The sequence below is a fragment of the Manacus candei genome, unplaced genomic scaffold (genome assembly GCF_025592945.1).
Source record: "Manacus candei isolate 608988 ecotype Guabito, Panama unplaced genomic scaffold, ASM2559294v1 h1tg000003l, whole genome shotgun sequence".
In the NCBI taxonomy this organism is placed as follows: domain Eukaryota; kingdom Metazoa; phylum Chordata; class Aves; order Passeriformes; family Pipridae; genus Manacus; species Manacus candei.
In genome coordinates this window covers 2,836,922-2,862,292 of record NW_026138051.1, presented here as the reverse complement: position 1 = coordinate 2,862,292, position 25,371 = coordinate 2,836,922, and the positions used below count along the sequence as shown (strand labels likewise).

The 25,371-nt window shown below is 55.8% G+C and overlaps 4 protein-coding genes across 7 annotated transcripts in view; 1 reads left to right on the top strand and 3 right to left on the bottom strand.

Annotated features, from left to right (window-relative positions):
- The window catches only part of TEX11 (testis expressed 11), a 29,199-nt gene extending 25,578 nt beyond the window's left edge, over positions 1–3,621 (bottom strand). For both annotated transcript variants that reach the window (XM_051785419.1, XM_051785425.1), the window contains exons 1-4: positions 3,504–3,621; positions 3,235–3,422; positions 1,271–1,355; positions 17–96 (exon numbers count right to left, since the gene is read on the bottom strand). In XM_051785419.1, coding sequence (XP_051641379.1) covers positions 17–96; positions 1,271–1,355; positions 3,235–3,422; positions 3,504–3,534 — 384 coding nt within the window. In that variant the 5' untranslated portion in view covers positions 3,535–3,621. The remainder of the gene's footprint in view (positions 1–16; positions 97–1,270; positions 1,356–3,234; positions 3,423–3,503) is intronic.
- Positions 3,518–6,556, top strand: LOC127470207 (nuclear cap-binding protein subunit 2). Its single transcript, XM_051785445.1, has 4 exons — positions 3,518–3,940; positions 4,053–4,234; positions 4,999–5,137; positions 5,795–6,556. Exons 1-4 carry the CDS (start codon positions 3,533–3,535, stop codon positions 5,891–5,893), a joined length of 828 nt encoding a protein of 275 aa, XP_051641405.1. The 5' UTR covers positions 3,518–3,532; the 3' UTR covers positions 5,894–6,556.
- A 2,090-nt stretch (positions 6,557–8,646) lies between these two features.
- LOC127470197 (serine protease 23-like) lies at positions 8,647–10,380 on the bottom strand. Its single transcript, XM_051785433.1, is given in 6 exon segments — positions 8,647–8,693; positions 9,552–9,633; positions 9,635–9,923; positions 9,926–10,000; positions 10,003–10,323; positions 10,326–10,380. Coding segments are annotated over 6 exon segments (843 nt in total). The 5' UTR covers positions 10,372–10,380; the 3' UTR covers positions 8,647–8,663.
- A 2,342-nt stretch (positions 10,381–12,722) lies between these two features.
- Positions 12,723–24,040, bottom strand: SLC7A3 (solute carrier family 7 member 3). 3 transcript variants are annotated; one of them, XM_051785628.1, is made up of 12 exons: positions 23,672–24,040; positions 17,749–18,157; positions 17,394–17,552; positions 17,127–17,304; positions 16,914–17,026; positions 15,813–16,035; positions 15,482–15,621; positions 15,300–15,402; positions 14,803–15,014; positions 13,975–14,141; positions 13,597–13,705; positions 12,723–13,489 (listed from the first exon to the last, which is right to left on the bottom strand). In XM_051785628.1, exons 2-12 carry the CDS (start codon positions 18,116–18,118, stop codon positions 13,374–13,376), a joined length of 1,890 nt encoding a protein of 629 aa, XP_051641588.1. In that variant the 5' UTR covers positions 18,119–18,157; positions 23,672–24,040; the 3' UTR covers positions 12,723–13,373. The 3 variants fall into 3 exon arrangements, with proteins under 3 accessions (XP_051641588.1, XP_051641578.1, XP_051641596.1); XM_051785618.1 differs by lacking the exon at positions 23,672–24,040 and adding an exon at positions 20,156–20,562; XM_051785636.1 differs by lacking the exon at positions 23,672–24,040 and adding an exon at positions 19,342–19,643.
- Between the last annotated feature and the right edge of the window lie 1,331 nt (positions 24,041–25,371).

The following is a 25,371-nucleotide window of genomic DNA, read 5'->3' as shown; positions in this document are numbered from 1 at the left end:
CCACAATTAGCCTTACCAAAATCTGCCTTCGGATGGTTCCCTCGGGAGGATCTGGGCCCTCACAAAGGCGGATCAGTCTGCAAGCAACAAACCGCACTGCAAGGGAACAGTGCAGCCATTCATCAGCTTCCTTTGCACTTTTGCTTTGGCTTTGGGTTTTGTTTGTTGGTTTTTTGGGGTTTTTTTTACAGAAAGTCAGGCCCTGCCATATCTGAAAGGCTGTTTGGCATTTGAAATTAAAAGAGAGAACAATTTGAAAGCTTCGGGAGTCAAAGCAAATCTGAATTTTAGCCAAGATGATTAAAATTGCTATTCGGGCAGTAAGGAATAAAAAAAATATTCTCATTAAAATACCAATTAAACAATTTTGAGAGAGTTTAAGGTAAATACATGGTATTCAAAGACTTAATTACATTGCAGGTGCTGACAGTAACATGTCTTGAGAGCCTCAAAATAGCCTTGAGCAAAATAAGGAAATTAAGTTTAATAATCTTTACAAAGAAAAAAGCAAAAATATTTTCAGGCCTTCTTTATACATCAGGGATGGAAAAGACACCACTTAATGTATTTAAAACAGCCTCTCCCTGGCCCTTCAGCTGTGATCTGAGAGCATTACACTATTTTGTGTAAACTTACCCTTTTCCCTTTACCTGATACAATTTATATGATGTAGATTATACATAATTTTGACTATAATCCCTCAAGACAAGAATGTAGGCCTGATACTACAATCCCATAGAACCACAGAAAGAACACATTGAGGGAAAAGATGAAAAAGCCCACTTCTCCTTTCCCCCAGCCCTGCTCCAGGCTACCAAGAGAACCCACCATTTGTGTACCCAGCTAAAGCAGGTCAGTAAAAAGAGGATTTAGTTTTTCTGTATATAAACATTGATGAGATGATTAAAGAAGTGATTTCACTTGATATAAACTAAGTGACCAACAGCCTAAATTTTACATCTGTTTTATTTCCATATATTTTGAGATTAGAACCATGGCATCACAAGGTAAATTGCAGCTTCCTTGTGCTCTGGCACAGAAATGAGGAGTGATAAAAATGCCTGCACTGATTGTGAGCTACAAGAAGGTACCTATTACACCTCCCTGAACAGTTTATACAAGCCCAACTGTACATTCTCCTCTCTCTACACCCTATCTGCAAAGCCCCAAACAAATCTACAGCACCACATATGTGCCTGTCAGCAGAGAGCTGCTCACTTCCATGCTGCAGCACGGGCAACACATTTAGGAAGGTACAGAACATACGTACGTTTGGCTTTTTGCTCATCATTGACAACAGCACCCGTGTGTTTGGCCACAGCCCAGTTCCACAGGCTGACTGCACTCTCTTCAACCTGGATGGGAGAATTCCATGAGGTTTAATTTTGTCCTGCACGTGAGTCCCATTGAAATTTACTACTGGAAAAAGAACCATCTTTCACATGTACCACAGTAATGACCAGGTCTGTGCAACTCCCTCTGGCGTTGCAGTCAAAGGTGTGAGTTTTCCATAAAACTGTCGCACGATCCCACAGGGACATCTTGAACAATGACCTGAAAACAGGCATGCTGAGTGGACCATACAGCATTTCTTCAGCTGTAAGTATGGGTCATTCAAGTATACACAGCTGGCAGGAAGCACATACTCTTGTCACAAGCACATTTCATAAGACACAGTCTTACAAAGGCTATTTCACACCTGAAAACACGAGAGCACTTCTAAGATGAAGCAAGGTAAGACAGAACATGACTATGTAAATCCAAACTAAAGAGAACTAATTAAATCAGACGGCAAGCAGCACATATATGTCACATCATCCATCAGTGCCATTGGCTTCAATTAGAAATTCTACATGAAAGGGAATTCTATAAGGGAAGTGCCAGAATTAAGATGCATTCGAATATGTTCCTAAACAAATGCCATTAATTGAAATGTCCTAACCTACATTTCTACCAAGTCCAGACTTAGCAAAACATGACCTCACTCACCTCATCCATCTGGGATGCAAATTTCTCAGAAACACTCAGAGAGAAAAAAAATTTGTGCAATTTCACATCACCATGTCCAAAATACAACTGATTCCCTGGTAGCCTTCAGAATATATTATGTACACTGAAAACAGATTTAAGATCTGAAGGGATTGGAAAAGAATTGTAAGAATCTTATCAGGTTTGAGAAATATCTGTAGTAAGGCTTCATCTCTTTTACGTATCAAAAAGAAAACTGAGTAGCTAATTATTTTAAATACCTACATTAGGAACCTTTTGATATTAGCACCTGATAAACTTATAAATATAGAAAATGAGTACTTCCCACTCTAATATTATGTACTGGGTTTACCAGGCAGCTAAAATGGCGTGCTTGCTTGTTCTCTTCTTCCTCAAGTGTCTGCTCTCATACAGGATGAAAAGGACCTCTCCTCTGATCAAGTCCCAAACTGTTAACGCATCAGTGCTCTCTGCTTGCATTTTTACTTGAAATGACAGTTAGATATCACTAGAAATTTGAAATAATAAAAACCTGAACATCACCAGTAACCAGTAACTTTTCCCATTATTGTCATAGAACAGTTGGGGTAGGAAGGGACCTTAAAGACCATCTTGTTCCAACCCCCTTGCCCTGGGCAGGGACACCTTCCACTAGACCAGGTTGCTCCAAGCCCTGTCCAATCTGGCCTTTGACACTTCCAGGGATGGGGCAGCCACAGCTTCTCTGGGCAATCTGTGACAGGGCCTCACCACTCTCACAGGGGAGAATTTCTTCCTAACATCTAATCTAAATATACCCTTTCAGTTTGAAGCCATTCCCCCTTGTGCTATGCCCAAAGTCCCTCTTCAGCTCATTGGGTGCACCTTTAGGTAGAGAAGAGGTTTAAAGTTCTCCCCAGAGCCTCCTCATCTCCAGGCTGAATACCCCCAACTCTCAGCCTGTCCTAGGAAGGGTGTTCCAGCTCTCTGATCATCTCGGTGGCCACGCTCCAACAGATCCGTCCTTCCTGTCCTGGGGGCTCCCGAGCTGGACACGGCATCCAGGTGAGGTCATTGCAACACACTTTTACATTTAGGATCGACATTTCCCACTGATTTTTAAAATGTAACATTTCCCACTTTATTTTGGGCTACCACGACTCAAAAATGAACTGGTTTGTGTAGTGCCAAACACCGATCTTCGCCGCCGGGCGGTGGCGATGGGCGGCGGCAGCAGCGGGTGTTCGCAAGAGCTGCGGCACCAACCTGGGCGAGGCCCGCGGGGTGCGAGGCACACGCACCTCCCGGGCCCTCAGGCGGGCCGGGAGCGGGGGGCTCTCCCTGCGCCGCCCCCCCGGCCTCCTCAGGGAGGCTCCCCGCCGCCTGGAACAGCTCCTCGGTGAGCGCCGCGATTCGCGACGGCGCCTCCTCCCTCAGCAGCTCCCGCACCAGCCCTGCAACACAGGAGGAGAGCGGGGCGTGACACAGAGCCGGGCGGCGTTTATCGGGGACGGAGAGCCCGCGCCCCACGGCACCTTCCAGGGCGGCCACGCGCGGAACCTCCATGACCGGGGCGGCCCCTCAGGGGCGGCTCCGTGAGGGGGCGCGGGACGGTGGGAACGGCGCCGCCGCACTGCGCGTGTGCGGGCCCGGGCCCAGCGGTCCCGGCGGGCCTACCGCGCCGCCGATTGGCTGTTCTGCTCCTCCGCCCCGCCTCCCCACCCCGAGCGACAGCTCTCTCAGCCAATCGCGCGGCGCAGCGCGCGGCTCCTCCCCCTCGCGAGCCGCCCGCGCGTTCCGGTGCGCGCGGTCCTTCCGGAAGGGTCCCGGGAGCGGGGCCGGGATCGGGGGCCGGGATCGAGGCCCGGGCGGGCGGGAGGGCGCGATGTCGGGGCTCCTGCACACCACGCTGAGCGGGCTCAACAGCGACTCGTACTGCGAGATCAGCCAGTACCGCGACCAGCACTTCAGGGTGCGCCTGAAGGGGGCGGGGAGGGCCGTGTCCGGGGCAGGGCCGGGATGGAGCGGGAGGGAGCGGGTCAGTGGGAGCGCTGACCCCGCCGCGTGCGCCTCTGTGCCCGCAGGGCAGCAGGCAGCTGCAGGAGAAGTCCCTGAAGATCTCCTCCACGCTGTACGTCGGCAACCTGTCCTTCTACACCACCGAGGAGCAGATCCAGGAGCTCTTCTCCAAGTGCGGGGATGTCAAGAGGATTGTCATGGGTCTGGACAAGATCAAGAAGACCCCCTGTGGCTTCTGCTTTGTCGAGTATCCTTTCTCTTCCCCTTCTGTCAGCCCGTGTGTGGTTACCACCTTTAGTTCCAAGCACAGCTGTGCTGCTGGTACTGGAAGGCAGACACAGCCAGGTGCTTTCTGCCAGGCACATCCCTTCCAACCTTGCACCTTGCTCTCCCCCACCTTAACTGTGAGACAGACTGTGCAGTGGTGCCCCACATCACAAGTGCCACCACTGCTATTCTTTCTGGAGGTGGCAGAGAGCTACTTTAATTTATTAATCTCTTTCATGGTTTTAGGGCCAAAAGGAGAACTGAGTCCTCAGTCTGAGGTCTTCTGTGGCCAGAGAACATGTTGGCTTTCTCACCTTGGCTTTACACCTGAAGGAAGTAGCAGCATAAGCCACGGGGGCATTCCCAGGCACAGGGTACACGCTCGTACAGGTCATGCCACGAGCTGTCTGTGCAGAGCTCCCCTTTTGTTCTGTTTCAGTCAAGTTTCACGTGGCATAAAGAGGCATATTACCTATTTCTTGCCCTTAGCAAGGCTTTAATGTTTTTGTTTCATCTTCTTGTTTCTGCAGGTACTGACATTAAAGTACAAAATCCTCTCAGAGCGTTGGCCGGTTTTAGTGCAGTTTTTGATCCTGTAGGGAAGAAAAAGGCTGGAGGGCAGGGGTGGGGCGGTTTTTTGCTTTTTCTAACATACAATAGTTTTCTTTTTTTTATTTTCCCTCTGCCCAACAAAAAAAAAGAAAAAAAAAAAACAGGCTTAGATCTCCTTATAGAGTGCCCCAGATACTACACGAGGGCAGATGCCGAGCACGCCATGCGGTTCATCAACAGCACGCGGCTGGACGACCGCATCATCCGGACCGACTGGGATGCTGGGTTCAAGGAGGGGAGGCAGTATGGGAGAGGAAAGACTGGAGGACAGGTAAAGGCAATACCAGTTCACCCCCTGAATCTGATCCCCCCCAAAAGGCTCTGCACTTCTTTGCTTGTTTTGCCTCACGCAGACTGTAAGGACCTGACGGCGAAGTTTAGTCGCTCCCGGCTTGTTTTGGTAACTGATGCTTGGTGTTAAAAGCTGGGAACAACTTAAGGCCGTTTCCATCTAGGAGTCCAAACTTCCTGTAATGCAAGCAGGATGCTCCCAAATCCAAACCAGTACTCTTAAAATGATGCAGAATTTGTACGGAGGGGGACAGTGTAGCTGCCAGGCCAATCTCAGGACACAGCAGTTTGCCCCAGGGCAAAGGTGTGAGGTTCCTTTGCAGATTTCCAGGGTGGAGGGGATAAAACGTTCTGGGGGCCAAGCTTGGCAATTCAGAAAATTGGGCTGCAAAGCTGAATGAAAATATTTTGGAGTCTTCGTTGCTTATCTGAAAATACCTCGGCCATCAGATATATCATTATTTCTCATTTTCACCACCTTTTTGGTGGATTATTTGAAGAGATCTCAAACGAGTTGAAGTGCTTCTAACCTGAATTCAGTTGCCCACCAACTGAACAAGGAGTGGGTGATGATTTTGAAGTCCAGGAGGAGACAGGAGTGCAGGTTACTGACGTGTGTGTTGTTGCTGTGCCCCAGGTGCGAGATGAGTACCGGACAGACTACGATGTGGGAAGAGGTGGCTTCGGCAAGATCATTCAGATGCAGAAGGCAAATCACCAGCCTGCAATCTATTAACTGCTGTGTGGTTCCTAGGTCATAGAGGGCTCTGTCCTTCCAGAGCTAGCCCTGTTGTCGCATTTGGGATCGGGGTATGGAGTGAGATCCAAGTTCCAGCAAAAGGTGGCCCTCCTTAGACTGTGGATATACATGTATTCATTCTCCCTTCCTTCTGAGCTAGAGAGGATGTTCTGTGCTGATACAGGGCAACAAGGGGAAAAAAAAAAGGACAGCTCTGCAGGATTCTGGGCAAGAAGAAATGCAGCATGTCACACACACCTTATGCTATGACATCCTCTTCATGTTGCAGCTAAAGCAGGTGGCTTCCTCCAAGCTGCAACTGCAGCCATGGTTGCTTTCAAATGGGATATTTTAAGAGCTTAGCACCATCTGAGCCCTCCAGGTGCTTCGTGGGGATGCACAAGAGATTCAGGTTTCTGATTTACCACCTCACCTGCTTAAAAAGCAGTATCACCGTTTGGATGAGAGACGTGGAACAAGTCTTATTATCCACTTGGAGGTGCTTGTCTGCACATCTAGCCCTTTGTTTGGTCAGGGCCTGCAGAGCATTTCTCCTTGTGATGCCCCAGCACTGCCTGGCTTTTCAGATCCTTGCTGTTCAGTGTGATTTTGTTAAAAAGTTTCTGTTAATTTTTTAAATAAACAGTTGTATTGGCTCTGGCTGAGGTGAAGGTAATTTTACCCCAGCAGTCCTCATGGACCTGTGCTTTGTATTGGTAGCTAGAAAGCTGGTTGATAACACACCAGTGTTTTGTCTACTGCTGAGCAGTGTTCCCACAGCATCAAGGCTATCCCTAACATTCCCCCCTCAGCAGCAGGCTGGGGGGGGGCAAGATCTTGGGAGGGGGCAGAGCCAGCACAGCTGACCCAACCTGAGCAATGGGATATTCTGCTCAGCAATAAAAGCTAAGAGAAAGGAGAAGGGGGACATTCCTTATGAAAACATCTTTCTTCTGGAGCAGCTGCTGTGTGTACTGAAGCCCTGCTTCCTAGGAAGTGACTGGACATCTCCTGCTGGTGGGAAATCAAGAATAAATATTTAGTTTTCCTTTGCTTCCACAGGCGACCTTGCTTTTGCTTGATTAAACTGCCTTTATCTTGACCCACAAGTTCCGTTTCCATCTCACTTTCTCCCTGCCCCGTCCTGCTGAGGAGGGGAGTGACAGAGCAGCCTGGTGGGTACCTGGAGTCCAGCCAGGGTCAGCCCCCCACAGTCCTGTTGGTTCCCAGCGTGGGGCCTGAGACCATGGCAGTTCTGTGTCAGTGTGCTATAGCTGTAGTATTTACTAAGCAGGCAGCTCCTGTCAGGTCACAGTTTGTTGGCTGCACTGCTTATCTCTCTGCTTTGCTGGGCTTGGGAACATGTTAGTACAAAACACTGCTCTGTGCTTTGCCCTGCACACTGATGGCCTTGCTCTGCTGGGGGAGCTGTCTCGTGGAGTGGATCAGGGAATACATCTCCCTCTCCCTAGCTGGGACTGGTGTGGGTGGCTTTATTGTGCAGGCTTGTGAGGTCTCTGCTCACCCTTACGTGAGCTTTTTAATACTACTAATTAACACTGCTGGCATATCATGGGGTCTGTATAATCTGGCGTCATCCTGGTGTAAGAGAAGGCAACTTTTGGGTGAGTCAGTACTAAAATGTGCCCTGGGGCGGCTGGTCCGTGGGTGGCAGAATGTGTGGAAGGATTTGGGCAGGTGCCTGGGCAGTTATCACCTCCCATAGCCCAGGACTTCACACCTGAACAGGCATGTAACCCTGGCAAACTCACATGCCTCCTGACAGAAGGGGCCCCCAGTGAAAACCAGCAGCTTCTGGCACTGTGCTGGGCCTTGGCATGAGCCTGCTGAGCCACAGTACAGTGCTATCAGAGGGCTGTGGTTAAGTCAGGGACCCAAGACACCTCTGAGAATATCTTGACAGAGGCTGGGGTACATACTACATCTGAAGTCATGATAGTAGAGATACAAGAACACAATTGCCCCAGTCGTGAAAAACAAACGGTGGACGTGGTGATCAATTATTAAGGGAGGAGGAGAAAGAAGGATTCAATCAAGAAGCTGGCTCTTCAGCAAAAAGGAACGAGGGAATTCAGACAAGAAGTGGAAACTACCCAGTCTGACTTCACCAGAACTTTGAGACATGCAGAAAGATTACAGACACCAGGCAGGTGTGTGGGTTCCTGACTGGTTGTCCCAGTGCTGGGGTAACGGGGGCAAAAGTCAGCAGGAAGACAGGTAAGCCCAATGGCTATTCAATTCTTGGGAATAAAATGACCAGATGGATGTCATCACGTCCCTGTGGATGTGATCAAGGTAAGAACTATGCTAACAACAAGGAGGAGACACTGGCTTTCCTAAGCCTTGTGGGATTCTGAAGAATGCATATTCCAGGTTATTGTCAGCTTGTGAGCCCACTCTATCAAGTAACCCAAAAAAGGTAGTTCCGAGCACCCTGCCATGGGCAGGGACACCCCTGAGGAGGGGATTGGTACAAGTGGCTTGGTGGGTACCTGGCATCCAGCCAAGGTCAGCCCACCCCAGCAGTGAGTCCTGTACCTGTTGCAGTTTGTGTGTCAAAACCACTTCCTCTATAACACAAACTGGGGTGGGGGGGACACGTTTCCTGTTGGTGTCTTAAAGCTGCTGCCACTTGCAAACATATAGATAAACACTGAAAAGGGTGCACGAGTCTCCCTGTGTTTCTCTGCACTTCTGTCTTGGTGCTGGTTTTTCCTCTTCTGTTGTGCAGCAGCTGTTCCTCCTGTCACCTGTTCCACCTGCTAACTGGAGTAGCCTGTGAAGCATAACAAATGCTCAGTGAGCACTTCAGAGAGGAAGGAACCAAGAACTCCCTTCCCTGTGTTTCTTCCTATTTTAAGAAGGCCATGGCTGGCACTCTCTAGCCTGTTCTTATGTCCAAACAAGGGACCAGAGGAGATGTAAACCCTTTTTGGTCTGTCCCCAAGAACCTCTAGGCTAGGGCAGGTAATTCCACTGAACAAGTTAAATTCTGCCTGTAAATTTGGTTTCTATTGTGTAAATAATAGCAGCTGCTCCCTGCCCAGTAATGTGTCATCATGATTTTTCATGCATTATCTCGTCTGGGGTGATAGAAACTTGCACATCCATCTGCAGACCAGGCATGTAAGTTAAATTAGTTTAACACTCACGTGAAGTCTTAGTAACTGAGCTAGAGGAGGTGTTACATTTAGTTTGTTGAAATGTCTCCTACATGTTTGTTTTGCAAATCAGGTTGCTGTGCCCGTACAACTGTCACAGGTCTTGAAGGAACTGCATGTTTATTCTTCATCAGGTTTAAGCAGTGACAGCACTGAGTGGCCTGTGATAAAGGCTGCCCCTGAGATGCAGTGAAAAGGAACAGGACATTGACTTAAGAGTGAAAAATACAAGCAGTCATCTGTCCAGCCTTGCAAAGCACCACCAGCGTAAGATCCCTTGTGGAGAATATGAATTACAGAGGGAATAATTGCCTGGGTAAACACAGCAGGAAAATAGGAGAACTTAAGGAAGATGGAGAAGGGTAACAGCCATAAAATGTAGGATTAGCAAAAAATCTCATGTGTGTGAGGTAGGGAAACATAAGGCAAGCTTTGTACAGTGTCATATAGGGTCTCACACTTTGCACATACACCCCAGAGCCAGATGCACCAGGGCTGCCATCGCAGTAGATGAGAAGGACCATCTCGTCCTCCCTCCCACACAAGAGGCAGACCACCCAGCAGGTCACCGTCAAACCCTGAGAAATCACTCCTCTTCCCAGCCATCTTCTCTGCTGCCAGAGCTGCCATCAGCTTCATGTGCAGGCACCAGCATGGCCTGTGCAGCCTAAAAAGGGTGTAGTCATAGCCCACACTGACCAAGGATGGGCCCATGTGCATCACCAGCCTCCCCATCCCATTGCCAGCACCCTGTGCCAGCATCAGGAAACTCACTTGGATCTTCTTGACCCCCTTCACATAGACTTTGCCATGGTGAAGGCAGTAGGTAGTGGTGGGGATGTGTCTTCAAACACCAGCACACCCGTGCAGCCTGTGGGGATCCTGATGGTGGCAGAGAAGCGGGAGCTCATCAGGAAGTGGCCCCACTGATGGAAAACCGCCTGTCTGCACCATAAATCTGCTGCTTGCACTGCACATGCTGCCTCCGCCCCCTCCTCCCCACACCACTCACTCAAGGGCTCACTTCCACCACGGTGAGGGTATGGGTGCTGTTGGGATACACTGTCTCATAAGAGAGGTACTCCTGGAAGCTCTGAGGGATCAGGATGAGGTCCTGCCGGGGGCAGGCGTGGTCACAGCATGTCATGAGCTCCAGGACAGACTGTGACAGGAACCACCCTTTGGCTGGTTGCAGTGTGGAGCAGGGAACACGAGTGGGAACCAGGTCACCAGCTGCAGCACTAGAAGAAAGGAGAGTAAGAGAAGAGCGACCATCTGGCAGCAAGCCATCATGCCAGGCCTGCAAAGGCAAAGCAAGGCGAGCATTAAGCCTGCATGATTAGAGAGCTCAGGGCCAGGAGGATTATCGGATGCACACAGCCTCCTGCCAGCTACTGGGTCATGCATGCTTAATCTTACCACAGAAAGCAGAAGGGTTGGGACCTGTCTGGAGCGAGGTGAGTGAGGAGTGATAGGAATCTCACCGGCTTTGATCTCCTGGAGCTCTTCGAGGCCCAGCAGCCACCGCTCCGCCAGCTGATCACCTGCAGGGAAGGGAATCTGATGGTATCCACTCGCTCACTGGTTTTACAGGGAAGAAGGTGGCACATTAACTCCTCAGATTGAAGCATTTGGTGTCACAGAGCAGAACAGACTTGCCAGCCTATTTTAACTCCTAACCAGATTATTGTACCCAATTTAAAATTTAATCTGCTGCTTCATCTCCGTGTGCCAGGGCCACCCCCTTTCTGGTAGGGGAGCAGTGCAGGGGCAGCCTCTGCAGTGACAGCTCTTCCTCCAAGGACTCAGTGTCACAGTTCCCCATCTCCACCCTGCCTCCAGCCTGTGTGGCCACACGGGCTCCTCTCAGCAGCCCCCCGGAGGTGGCAAGCAGCTGATGTGCAGAGAGCTGCTGCGATGGCTCCACCAGGAAAGCTCTGTGTTCCCCACAGGCAGCTGGATACGAAATTAAGAATGCCACGGGATTAGGGTGGAGCCAGATGGGGAGGGAGGCTGAGAGCCACCCAGTCTCTGCACCCCTGGCACCCTGACCCACCAGCACTGCACCCCTGGTATGGCCTGTGGCCAAGGCACACTGTCATCAGCCAGTGACCACAGCCAGACCTCCACTGCAATGCTGCCCCAAACTCTTGCCTCCTCACCACGGCTTGAACCAAACACAGCAGGAGCCAGCAGCCCTCCAGCTCCCCTTTAAATCCAGGGGGATTTAAATGGCAACAGGGAGATCACAAACCAAGCCCTGGCTGTATCTCCCAGGGGGATCTGTCTGAGTGTCCCCCTCGGCACTACAGCCAGCAAGGCAGCGCTGAGCCAGGAGCCAGCCCTGCTGCCCCTGCCCGCGATGGTGCCCGTGCAGTGGCAGAGGCACAAACAGGGGAGGGCTTCAGGTGTGTTTGGTGCTCTGCCAGGCCTGGAGTTGCCCTGGGGAAGGCCCATGGCTGGGCAGCAGGAGGAACACAGCCTGTGCTGCCAGCCTGGGTGGAAGTGCCTAGGCTGTCAGGGCAAACCGCAGGCAGCTGTGTGTGGGGCTGGGCGCTTCCTTCCCCTAAAGGCTGGGTCGTCACAGGCCCCTCAACACCAAGACCAGGATCTGCTTTTTTGGTGAGTTTTCTCAAACCAGAAAATGGCCCCTCCCTGACTGGCACAGGAGGGGAAAGCCTTGGGTAACAGCACCTGAAACCAGGGACACGAGTGCCAGGGGGTCTGCAGGCTCAGGGCTCAGCAGGGCCCCATGTACTGCCCCTGGCCAGAAGATACCCACAAGGTGGGGTGGTGAAACAGTGTGGTACACCAAGGCACCAGCTTGACTAGGAGGGCTGGAAGCAGCCGTGAGGAGCCAGTGCCAGGAGCCGGCTGCCCCTGGGGGCTGGAGCCTGAGGTTCTGGCAGGGCACCCCAGCCCAGGGCACCGGGGCAGTGAGTGCCTGGCCTGGGGTCAGAGTAGGTGCTGCAGCCCCTTTTACTCCAGGCAGGGCTCACAGCTCCAGCCCAGGGGCCAAGCACAGCTGATGGTGTGGGTGCCTCACTGCTGACCGTGCAGTGACCCTGTGCCATTGCCAATAAACAGGGAGAGATGCCAAAACCAAGCACAATCCATCTGCCTTAAATTAGTTCATCTTGAATAATAATGTCAGGTCTGATTTAGACCAGACCAGAATCTGGAAAATCATCATCTCACATGGATGCAGCCCAGCTCCTGGCCATGCTTCTTCTGCAATCACTGCTGGCATCTCCAGGAGGTATTTTCAAGGTCTTTACTGCATCCGCTGCTTTGGGACCTGGTGACACAATCCCCCACAGCACAGGGCCTGCAAGGCAGGGCCATGACAGGATGCTGTCCTGCCCCTAGGTACCAGCAGCACTGGTTTGAGCTGGCCTGGAGCACTGCTCCACAGCTCCTGGCTCACAAGCTCACTGTCCCCTCCCAGGGGCGGGTGCAAGGGCGGGTGGTTCCAGCTGGCAGATTTCGGGCAGGGAGCTCACCCAGCACAGCCTAGCTGGAACCAGGCATTGTTCTGCACTGGCACCAGCCTGGTACCCACCTTGGTAGCATGTAGGGACCTGCTCAGGGGCCCATGACCACAGGGCATTAACAGGAGATGCAGCAAGATCAACAGAGACAAGAACTTAAAAAATATTTATGAGGTATAAAAAAACTGGCATTAAAACGCAAACTGTACAAACACATGTGAGGTTGGACAGCAATACAGCTACACTGGGGACATCTTCACGGACACTGGAGCTAAGCAACGTGGCCAGGGCGGCACAAGGCTCAAGTAGAGGATGCAAATCACAGGCCAGCTCAGTCCTGTGCTGGCAGGGAGTACCGGTCTGCTGGCAGTACCGTGAGGATCAGAACAATTCATAGCAAGCCCCTCTGCCCAGCTACAGACATGGATGCCATGTACACAGCTGGCACTGAGAAACCCCAGAGAGGAGGTGGTAAACACAGCAACGTGACGGGACAAGTACCACTGCACCACTGTACCATCATGTAGGGCCTCCAGTGCACAGGGAAAGCAGTTTTCGTGGTAGGAGGGCCGTACCATTGTTGTTGCTCCTCAGCAGGACAGAGACCAGGCCTGGCCCACCAGCACTCCCACCCAGCCTGGAGACCTCTGCTCTGTGAGGGGAAAGGGCAGCACATGACCAAGCTCCGCAGTCCTGACTCTGGGACTCCCTATAGGAGAGGGGATGGATGCACTGTGCGGATCATGATCTTGTCCCCAAGCGGGAACACTGGCAGGGGTCCATGGAGTGTTTGTGCCTAGTACTTCAGACTGCAGCAGCCCCGGGGCTGAGGTCCAGTCCAGGATGGTGAAGAGGCTTTTCTTCTGCATTTTTCCCTTCCACACTGTTCCGAATCCCATAGCCAAAGTAAATCCCGAAACCTGCAGGACAGTTTCCATAATGAAATGCACAATGGTGAGCTGCCAGCATTAACATCCCCCCAAGGAGAGACCTGCAGGCATCGTGCTCCCTGCCACAGCACACCTACCCAAAACCATCCAGATGGCAAACCGTATCCAGGTGCCAGGACTCAGCTGTACCATCAGCAGGATGTTCACAAAGATGCTGAAGATCGGCAGCAATGGGAGGAAAGGTACCTGCAAGGGACAAGTTGTGCTGTGTCAACTGTGCCTTGAGGGACCAGGCTGGGTTTGAGGATGCTGGTGGCCACAGAGGGACCCCATCCCCACCACACCCAGAGGATACCCGGGCACTTCCACACTGGGGATTGCACCTCAGAGAGGTCTGAGGGCACTGGGCCTTCTTGGTAACTGCCTGGCAGCAAGCCCTGGCAGACCCTGCAATGCCCAGATCCTGTTGGAGCCCATGGGGGTGCAGATGCCAAGCTGCAGGGGGCTGCACTCACTTTGAAGTTTAATCGTGCGTTGCTCTGCGGCTGCCTCCAAATGATGATGGTGGGAATGAGCAAAGCCACAAGGAGCAGCACCAGGACCACGATGCAGCCCACATTGGTGTCCTTCAGAGCAGCCACACTGAAGGTCAGGAACACGCAGAGGCCTGTGACCACCGTGGCTGCAAGAGAGGGCTTAGTCAGGGGGCTGCATTGCCTGTGGCCTCCTTGGGACCCTGAGCCTCACCAACGGCTGGGCTGAGGCACCTATTCCTCTTGGTCAGGTAAGGGGCCAGCACCTGCTGTCTCCAACATCCACCCCAAAGCCTCAGGAAAGCGCTTTGCTGGAGGTGCTTGCCAACTCAGCAAGCTGCATGGAACCTGCACTCAGCTGGGCTCAGATCCAGCTCTGACACTTACCCAGACCTGGCTGAGCCACCCCATTCTGGCTGCACAATGGAACCACTGAGGGACAAGCCAAAGCAAACCAAGCCAAAGCACTCTCAAGGGGTTGGGGACCACCTTCACTGGTGGCCAGCATGGGCCAGGCTCATCGCAGGGATCTCCCGTGACCACCCACACATGCTTGGCTTAGCACCCATGTCCACCAACAACCCCCGTGCACCCCAAAAACCACAGCTGTACCCTGCACTTGGCACCCTGCTTAGGGCAGGTGGGTTCAGCACTCGCTGGCACTGCCAACAGCAGCTGGCAGCCTGTGCTGCCTGGCCCCTCTCCTCCGCCTGGCCCCTCTCCATCCCTTCCCAGCTCTGCAGAGACGCGCCAAAAACACTCCAGCCCCTGGCAGGAGGGGACATCAACTGCCAGCTCCCACTCACTCACCAATGACCGAGACACAGACATAGACGATGCGCCCCGAGAGCGCAGTGGGGGTGTCCGAAGGTGGGTTAAAGAGTGTTGAACAGGACAGCGTCTCTTTCTGCTGGGCACCGGCAGCAGTGACGGTTGGATTCATGATCACCCTCTCCTCCTCGTTCCCATTCAGCTCCAGCATTTCCATGGCCTTCGGGGAGTTCAGCTGCCCAGACTGGTACCTGAGCAGGTAGGACAAGATTGCAGCAGAGCCCACAGAACTTCGTAGCCCAGGGGGACAGCGGGCAGCACCCTCATATTCCTGCTGCTCCAGCAGTGGCCCCAGGACAGCCACTACAAGGATATGCCCAGAGACACCTCACAGGCTGTCATGAGCAGCCTCCACCTTGGGGGCTGGACACTTCCCCAGGCTGCATGCCCCCAGGAAAAAGCTGTGGCGAAAATCCCCCGGGGTCAGTGCAAGGAACATCCACCCTGGGCACCACCACACAGAAGGAGTCACCCACCGGAGGATGAGCACACACACTGCCACCAGGGAGTAGGCCAGCAACGTGCCGATCGACATGAGGTCCACCAGGTCCTTCAGGTCAAGCAGGAAGGCCAACACCGCTGCAATGAGGACACACAGCATGAGCACAGCTCCAGACCACTGCGGGGCCGAGTGTGAGGCGGTGGCCAGGAGCCTTACCTGAGAAGAGCCCCGAGGTGATGGTGGCTAACAGAGGGGTCTTTGTGCGATCGTTGATGTTGGAGAGGGGCTTGAAGAGCAGCCCGTCCTCTGCCATGGCATGGATCACTCGGGGCATAGGAAACATGGAGCCCAGCAAGCTGCCGTGGGGAGAGATGGCTTAGGGCCTGCCAGGCAAGCTGTCCACACCCACCACCCAGACAGGGATGGGACCAGCTGTGTGCCAGGAGCAGGAGAGAAGCTGGGCAGAGCAAGTCCCCAGCCCAGCCTGGAAGCATGCTGCCAGTCCCTGTGCTGGGCCAGGCAGTGCCAGGAATAGGGCCAGTCCTACCTAGTGGAGAGGGCACAGAGTGAGCCGACGGCAACAGCATAGCGGGCAGGCTCCCAGCCAACTGCCTTGAAAGCCTCAGGCAGAGGGCTGTTCTTGTTCACAAGGAAGTAGGGCACCATGAGAGTCAGGGACGCAGAGACCCCGAAATAAGCCACAAAGCAGATGAAGAGGGATACAATGATGCCAATGGGGATCGAGCGCTGGGGGTTCCTGGCTTCCTCCCCTGTACAGAGAGAAGAGAGAGCATGTGTCCCCACTCCATGGCACAGCATGGGGCAGCTAGCCCCAAGTCATGGCAGCATGGGACTGGGCAGCAGCAGGCAGGGGCTGTTGGAGAGGAGGGGTCCCCAGCCGTGCTGCTGTGCTGGCAGAAGCTTTGGCACTGCTGAGAGCAGAGGCGTGTGGCTGCAGCCTTGGTTTCCAGGGATGCAGCGGCCTGGCAGCCCCCCTGACCATGCCAGCTCTTTACCCCCACCCCTCCCTGTCCCTACAGAGCCTGCTGAATAGAGGTTCTCCATGCACCTCGGCTTTGCAAAGATGTGCTGTGCCACACTCCCAGCAAGGGGCTCGGCAGTGGTGTAGGAGGAAAGGAGGCGGCTGCTGGGCAGCCCCTGGGGGCAGGGAGGCACAGGCAGGTCAGGCAGAACAGCCTGTACCAGCCACCCACTAAGTAGATTTCTGGAGGAATGAGAGGAAATTAAGAGGGCTCCCTGTGTTCCAGGAAGCAGCAGTTCTGCACGAACCCAGTCATTTAGAAAAAGGTTGCTTGAGGCTGGGAAATTACTAGGAGGCACTAACAATTCCCAGGACTGTTGCAGCCTCGGCTCAGCAGTCAAAAGGCTCCCTGCTGCTCCGGGAGCTGCCTGCACAGGCAGGGTGCAGCCCTGCTCCCACCATGTGGTGTAATGAACCCCTTTTCCTGCAGCAGGCCAGGCTGTGAGCCCTTTCGCCTGGGCCAGCTGGAGATACTCTGCAGGGAAACCTCCCAGGGGTGGTGGGACCAGCTGTTTCCCACGCCATGGAGCATCCTCCCCAGCAGATCCCAGACAGCTGCTGGCTGTGCAGGGAAAATGCCCACACCACCCTCAACCAAGGCAGTACCTGTAGTGGCAATGCAGTCAAAGCCCACAAAGGCATAGAAACAGGTGGCAGCGCCGGTCAGGATCCCTTCCAGTCCAAAGGGGACAAACCCGCCAGAGCCAAAGGCTGTTTTCCTGAAAAACAGGGAGGAGAGCAGCTGCTGTGGGGTCCATGGACAGTGGGCCTATGCCTGCCCTGTGCCAGACCCTGGCCTGGCACAGTTGCTCTCCTTACATGTCACCATGTGGGTCCGGGTGCGTGAGGTTGACATAGTCCTCCTCCGAGAGCTGCCAGTTCTTGATGTCCCCCTTGACGAAGCCAGCGATGATGACAAAGCTCAGCACCAACAGGTTCACCGCCGTGAAGATTTTGTTCACAAGGGCAGATTCGCTGACACCAAAGGCCAGCAGTGCTGTGGGGACAGAAGAGGTGAGTGGGGACCCACTGGGCCTCCCAAGCCACCACCCACGGTGCCACGGAGCCACTCCTATGCACACTCACCAGTAAGCAGCGCAATCAGGATTAGTGCAAAGAAGTCCGGGCGCTCGGCCAGCACCCCCGGCAGGTGCAGTGCAGTCTTGTTGGCGAAGAAGGTGGAGATGTGGTTGCCAATAATGTTGTCAAATGCTGCACTCCAAGCTCGAGCCACACTGGCCGTACCTTGTCGATGGCAAATCCGTGCATCAGTCCGAGCCCAGGCCAGAGTGGCATCGCCCACTCCCACCTCAGCACCCACCTCCCTGATGATCCCACCCCACAGCACCACAGGCCACCCCCAGAAACCTCCCCCCATGCTGACAGCACCGTGCTGAAAAGAGCCCAGGCACACATGCCAGCACGCTGCCTGGCCTCGTACCTATCACATAGGAGAGAATGAGGTTCCAGCCAGTTGTAAAAGCCCAGATCTCACCAACGGTGACGTAGCTGTAGAGGTAGGCAGAGCCGGCCTTGGGGACACGGGCCCCAAACTCTGCATAGCAGAGTCCAGCGAGTACCGATGAGAAAGCAGCTACCAGGAAGCAGAGAACTATGGAGGGACCGGCCATCTCCTTGGCTACCTCCCCAGCCAGTACATACACGCCGGCCCCCAGCGTGCTGCCCACCCCCAGGGATATGAGGTCCAGTGTGGAGAGGCAGCGGGCAAAACGCGTGTCGTCGGAGCTCAGATCCACCACGCGCCGGCGGATCAGCTTCTTCCCAATACTGGTCATTTTTTCCCTGAACATTTTGTCCTCTCCTGGGCGGTGCTCAGCTGCTCAAAAGCCCTGCAAGAGAAGGGACCATAGGAATGTGAAGCTCAGTGTCTCTCAGGCAGCAAGACCAATGCTGCAGGGAGCAGGGCAGGCAGCGATGCCCAGAGGGCCCTGCTCACAGCTGACCCATCAGCACCAAGCCCCTGCCACGCTGGTAGGGCAGACACTCTGGTGGGTCCCTCCAAGGCACTGTGGGGCTGCACATACCCCACCTGCACAGCTCCTGCACCAGAACAGTGAGCCAGGGATGGACCCACTGAGTCCATGGTGGGAAACAGGCTCATTGCTCAAGCACTGTATGGTCCCAACCACGGGGCCCCTGGGCACGTCCCAGAGCTTGCCCACTGTTTTCCAGCAACTCCCCACTGATTTGGCAGCCTGTAGATCCTTCAGCCCAAACTCGACTGCGGGTGCATCCCTTCAGCCTGGCGTGTGGGTGTGCACATCAGCAGTGGTGAGGAGACAAAGCATTCCTCCGGCAGAGGATTTGGCAGGCTGGGCTGACTCACTGGGATGCAGCCATTCCTTTTTCACTTTCAGCTTCTGCACCACACCCTTAACAGGGACGTGTAACCAGACACAGCACAGGCCCCCAGAACAAATCCCCTGCCTATCGACAGTGCTTGCCAAGCTGCCTGCAAGCTCTGCAGGCTCTAATCACCCTGAACGTCTGAGCAACAGTATCCTCTGGCTCACAGGAGCCACCCATTCCTGAAAGGCTCTTAAGATGAGCACCTTGTGAAACAGGCATCCAGCACAGGGTGAGAGGAGCCGCAAGGAAAGTGACTCCTAGTGCCCATCACTGGACCATCCACCCACCAGCATCTTCTCCCTGCTGGCTTCTCCTTTCATTGAGAAAGGAAACACATCCCAACCAGGTGCCCAGGGCAGCACCAATGCTGCGCTGCATGGATCAGTGTAACTACAAAAGGATAACTTTGTGACTCTTTTCCATAGAGGGGGGTTATCAGTTAGGGTCACAGGGGCAGCCACCAGTGGCTGCTTCCTCATAACTAGCCAACCTGCCTGTTTCGGAGAAACCTCCTCCCGAGCTCACACTTCCACAGAACCATTTCTGAAGAAACCTCCTCCCGAGCTGGCACGTGTCACATTCAGCCTTGGCCCAAGGAGTTGTCCCAGCCTGCTAAGCCTCTGGGAATAACTGCCCCAGCACTGGCACCCTCCCCAGCCACTACCTGGAGAGCTCTGGCTGCCTTCCCCAGGTCTGCTCGATTGTTCCAAGGATTTCTGACACCAGAGTGAGCTCCGGAGTTGCAAGGAAGGGGCTGGTAGCAGAAACGTGCTCCGCCCTTATTGCGAGAGCACGGCCGAGGAAAAAAGGCGCGAGTGGCACCGAGGAAGATGGGGGGCAGCCTCCCCTTCTCCCGCCCTGCCCGATGTTGGGAACGCGCTGAGCATCCGGATGAGCACCAGTCCCTGTCAAAGCCGGCCGAGGGACAGCGCTCGGCGGGCACCGGGGGAGCCGCGGCCCACGGCCGGAGCAGGCTCGCTGAAAGCCACGTTGTCACCCGACACGCTCACCTGCAGAGAGCGCGCAGCGAGCAGCGGGCGGGCAGAGGGGCGGAGAAGCAACGTGTTGGGCTACAACAGGAGCCTCCTGCTGCATCCCAGTGCCTGCTGCATCCCAGTGCCTGCTGCATCCCAGTGCCCACCGCATCCCGGTGCCCACCGCATCCCGGTGCCCACCGCATCCCAGTGCCCACCGCACCCCGCCGCGACTCGGGGCAGGTGCCGGGGGCCGCCAGCCCCCGCTCGGGACCATTCCCCCAGCCCCCGCGGGGGCATCTCCGGTCCCGAGGAGTGCCAGTCAGGCTCGGTCCCGCCGGGGTGTCTGGAGCAGCCGGGGTGTCTGGAGCAGCCCCGGGGACGGAAAAGCCCGAACGGGGCGCGGCGGCGGGTCCGCCACGTGCGGGCGGCAGCTGATGCAAGCGCAGCACCGGTTCCGCCAAGGCCCCTCCCGGCGCGGCGGCGGCGCCCGCCAACACTCACCGGCGGCGCGGCTCGGCACGGTTCGGCACGGCTCGGCACGGTACAGCTCAGCTCGCTCCGGTGCGATCCCGTTCAGTTCAGATCAGATCAGCTCTGCTTCGCTTATTCTGGGAACAAGCCGCCGGGCGCCGGAGCTGAAAAGAAGGGCGGGACGGCTCCGCCCGTCTGATGACGGCGCGCACCAAAAGGAGTCATTAGAAATGAGACCCCTGGCAGCCGCCCCTGCTTCTGGCAGAGCCGCCGCGGGGCAAGCAGCGGGCGAGCTAGAACAGCTGCGTGCCCTTTGCCGAGAAGCCCGTGCCCTCCCAGCCCCACGGGTGCCCGGTTGCCCACCACTGGCCAGCCGGCCGCCCCTATCGTCAGAGTTTTTAAAAAATAAAAATTCAAGTAATAAGTTGTAGCGGGGCGAGGACCGGGCACGGCTCCGGTCGGCCGCCGGGAGTGTGGCTGCTGCGGGCGGCAGGTCCGAGAACTGGGCAAGGTGCCGTGAGTCGGTGGCGTCAGCCGTGTTCCCTCGGCAAAGGCCACGGAGGGGGCGGCTGAGGGTCCCCGGGACCAAATGTGCCATGACGGCAGAGCCTGCCCCGGCCTTGCCCTGTCGGGGCTGGGAGCGAGGCGAGGAGGCGAGGCCAGCCCTCCTATGGGGGCTGCGAGCGGAGCTCAGTCTAAGGCATGGAGAGGGACTGTGCTACGATCCCTGTATGCTCCGCAGGGAGCGGGGCCCGGACAGCGCTCCGCTACAGCCTCCTTAACTCTGGAGCAACAGGCATCCCTAAGAGATGTCGGGAGAACCGCTCCGCTGCCGGGCCGGCAGCCCTGAGAGAGGCGGAGCCAGCACCCTCCTCGCCAGCACGCAGGCCGGTACCCGCCGCTCAGCAGCCCGACCTGATGCAATCCAGTGCTCGCATGTCGTGAGCACCCATTCAAACTGGCAGCGATGCCAGGAGGGTGAAACAGCCCCTCCCTGGCATCATAGGCAAGGCTCTGCTCTGGCGCCACTGTCGAGGCAACAGGTCCAGCCGCTTCTTTCCTCGGAAGACGACCTCGGGATGACGGAAATGCCACCGCAGCAGCTGCGATGACCTCACGGTGATGAAACACCAACGCACTCTGCGAACGCCACTTCCAGGCAGACTGTGCCCCTGCCAGTCCTCAAGGTCCCTTCCCTTTCCGGCCCCATGACCCCCACTGGGAACTAAGTGAGCTCAAGATCAAGTTGCAGAATTCCGTTTCCTTGGGCTGTTAGAGCCCAGATGCTTCCCGCTCCTTCTTGAAGGCGAGGACCCAGCTGGGCAGCACCATCACCGAGGGTGCTCCCGGGCAGGGCTGGCAGCACCATGGGCACAGCAGGACTCCAAGGGGGGACACCCTGGCCCAGGCAGATAGACAGACAGACACTGGGTGGGTACCCAGAACAGTGAGGGGGTGGATGACACCAAAATCATCCTGTTCCCAGAAACCCTGTTGCAATAGCACGTGCTGGGAGATAGTTTCAGCTTCACAGTGGAGCAGCACTTGGCACTGAACATGTCTTCAGTTCCCAGACCTCACAGGCAGCTCCACATCTGTCTTCCCAGTACCCTATTCTCACCTCCCAGTCTTACCCTTCTCCACCCCTGTCATTCAGGGCCCTGAGCCAGCAGCACAGACCAACGGCTGGGAGCAGGCAGAGGCATGGAGCGACCTAAGGGCACGTCCCAACAGGAGCAGCAGGAAGGCAAACAGTGGCAGGGCATATGTTGCCAGCATAAAGGAGGGTAAGAGATGGCTCTAGCCCAGAAAGGGGGCCAAAAGCCCTGCAGAAGCAGATCCCTTGGATACCCTCATTACCTTCCATGACTGAAGCATAGGATATCTCAGGTTGGTAGGGACCCATAAGGACTATCAAGTCCAGCTTTAGAAAACTCCCCAGCTTTGCCTCTCTCCCACCTGGAAGCACCAGGTTTGTCCAGAAAGGCTTCCCCAGAGCCCTGCTGTGCCTCCATCTGCCAGAACCCAAGCTCCTCCTTGCAGCAGACCTCAAGTCTCTGGCTGAGCAAAACAAGCCACAGCTGGGCACAGACCTGCCCTGTCTGCCCAGCATTTGGGGAGCAGTGGGCAGCACTGGGCACTGCCCCTACCCCAGCAGACAGCAAGCACCACTGGAAAAGACATCTTTATTTTATTTCTTTTAAATACAAGCAGTTAAAAAAATTCACTCATTCGACAGTTCTACAGGTATCACTGGCCCAGAGGCTCAGGCAGATGGATATGTGCCCATGTGCCAGCTGTCAGTCTCTCCCCAAGTCACCACCCTTGAACACTGCTGCATCTTCCACACAGACTCCTGGGAAGCAACAGCAGCGTCAACCTGACCCATGGGAAAGGCCACGAGCTGTGTCCCTTCCACCTGGCAGCCCTCAGTTACAACAGCAAGGGATCACCAGAGCATCCCTGCAGCCTGCCCAGAGGTGAGGGCTCACTGCAGTGAGGGCACATACCTGCTGCTCTGAGCTGAGCCTGCAAGGAGCAGATTGTCTGGTGATAGGCTTCACACTGGGCAGTCTTGTCAGCTGCAGGCAGGAGGCAAGAAGGGCTGTGCTCAGCCCACCCTGAACACCTCAGCCCCAGACCCTCTAGGACACCAGAGATCCTGCTCTACCCCCTAAACAAGAAGCCAGCCCCATCCCCACAGAGCTGCAGGCTGTGGGCTCCAGGGAGGAGCACAGGGGATGTCACCTGGATTGTGGGTGTCCTGCAGCCCTCAGAACAGCCAGACCCACATACCAAGCTCCCTCTTCACTCGCTCGAGCTCTTTTTTCACATGCTCCAGCTCCTGGGACAGCTGATCACCTGCAGACTGGCAAGGGCAGGATGTAATTGTGATGCAGGGAGTGGTCACCCCCACGCAGTGACCAGCAGCTCAGCCACAGCACAGCCCATCCACTGGAGAAGCACTGCAGCCCACCCAACACCCCAAGCCCAGCACCCTGGGGATCACTTCCACAGGGTGTCCATCACAGCAGCAGTGCCTGGTGAAGGAGCCACGGTTCACTTAGCAGTGAGCACCTGCCAGCACCTGTGTGTAACAAGAATGCCTTCGGCAGGTCGCAGCCACAGAGTGAAGAGCCCTAAAACTGCTGGCAAATGCACAAGCATATTTTTCAGGTAGAAAAATTCACAGCTTGGGAGCTTCGCCTTGCTGCAAGCTCTGCTCACTCCATCCTGGGTACATGTCCAACATGTCAGGAGGTATAAAAGCAACAACACAAGCCATAGGAGGTTTGCATGTTTCAAAAGGCCCTTAAAAATTTAACTGGAAAGAAGCCTGCAATCCCCTGAGCACCGGAGAGGTGGTAAAGCCATGCAGTAAATGAACATGGGTTTGTGTAAACCCTAGGGAAAGGCTAAATCAGCTCATGTGCCATCCAGGAAATTGGCAGCCCCAGGTCCCATCATCTTCCACCTCTGGCATAGCTGGCCCCAGCAACAGTGTTGAACAGTGCTCTGTGCTGCCAGGACATAGCTGGCTCTTACCTGCTCAGCAGGGACTGAATCTTCACACCTTGAAAGCTCCTGTGTAGTTGATCCTGAAGGGAGGCCCAGGAAATAAAGCAAAGAGCATCAATTCCTGCTCAGACAGTGCCCTGACTGACGAGGGCCACTCCCTGTCCTATGGATGAGCTCAAGCACCAGATTTGCTCAGTCTCTTTGCTGGGTGCTTCTCCAGGGAAAGGGACTTCACCTAGCCTTGCTGCTCCGCATTTCACCTCCCCTCCTCTGAGCCTAAGTACACTCGATCCCCTCCAGTCCTTTCCCCAGAAACAGCTTTGACCCTGTAGCTGAGATCTGAATGTTCTTCCCACGGCAGCAGCTCCCCCTCCCGCCACAACTCCGCCACCTCTGGCGTTTCTGCCAAGACTCACCCGTACTGATCCAAAGGCGCTGGGATGAAGCAGCTCTTCCCAGAGGCCGCAGTGAGGAGCGGGAAGCCAGGACAGGAATTGCTGTCGGTAGTCTTGATGAGGGCTGTTTGTGATCCCCAGCCTTGACAGCAGCTATAGTGAACAAACATTAGGCACAGAGGCTGCTGCTCCGAAGCAGCCACACTGCACCACTCTTCAGGCAGCATGGGGCTTAGCCAGGCTGCCTGTCCTAGGCCCACGGGCACGACCACCACAAGACCATGGGGTGAGGGCTCCAAAGCCAAAGGGCTGCTAGCCCACATTGGCAGAAGGCCAATGTTAACATCACTTGGGGCATGAGCATGTTACCTAAGCTTCTTCCTGCGCTGCTCCCAAGGACTCCTCGCTCCTCCTTCTCTGTCCTTGGCCATGCTACAGCCCAGGCCAACCCCCTTCTCCCCTCCTGCCGCAGCATCAGCCCCCCCATGCTTCCCCGCTTCGCATGAGGCCAGCTGACAGGTGTGGAATTACTTTTCATCTGTGTGTCCCGCGGGGCGGGTTCGGGAAGGGCGGAAGGTTGTGCCTTTCTCAAAGCCCCGCCGGGATGCTGAACCCTGGACCTGGCAGGCGGCATCCCCTTCAGCCTGGTATCTGGGGGAGAGAGGGAGGGTTCAGCAGCGCCGGGCAGGCAGCGGCCGTGCCGGGGCTCCCCGCGGCGACCCCGCTTACCTGCGGGCTGGAGGAGCCGCTTTGGGCAGGCCGAGCCCGCCGTGCCGGCCGAGGGGAGCTGCAGCCCCTGCGAGGCCCGTGTGCGGGTCGGAGCGAGCCTGGCGCGGCCGCGGCCCGGGGAGCGGGCGGCGGGGCCGGGGCGGCCGCCCGAGGGCTGCGCGGCACCGCGCCGGGCCCGGGAGAGCGGGTGGGCCCCGGGGCCAGCGCCGGCCGCGGGCTGCGGGAGGCACACGGGCTCCGCTCGGGCCGGGCCCGGGGCCGCAGCGGCCTCGCAGGTGCTTGTGCCCGAGTCCGGGGCGCGCCCGTCGCTCGGGGCGGGCAGCGCCGTGGAGGTGACGGGCCCGGCGGGCTCGGCCCGCGACTCGTCGGCCTCCCACGGGTCCCGCGGGGGCGCGGCGGCCTCGGCGAGGCGCAGGCGGTCGGCGATGAGGCGGCACTCATCCTCGAAGAAGCTGAGGTAGACGGGGGAGTCCTGCGAGAGCAGCGCCTGGGCGTGTTGCAGCAGGTCCGGGCAGCCCGGCAAGCCGGGGCTGGCCCCCGAGCCTGCCCACGGGTCCGGCCGCCACATCGCGCTCGGGCACCGCCGCCCGCCCCCGCCCTGCG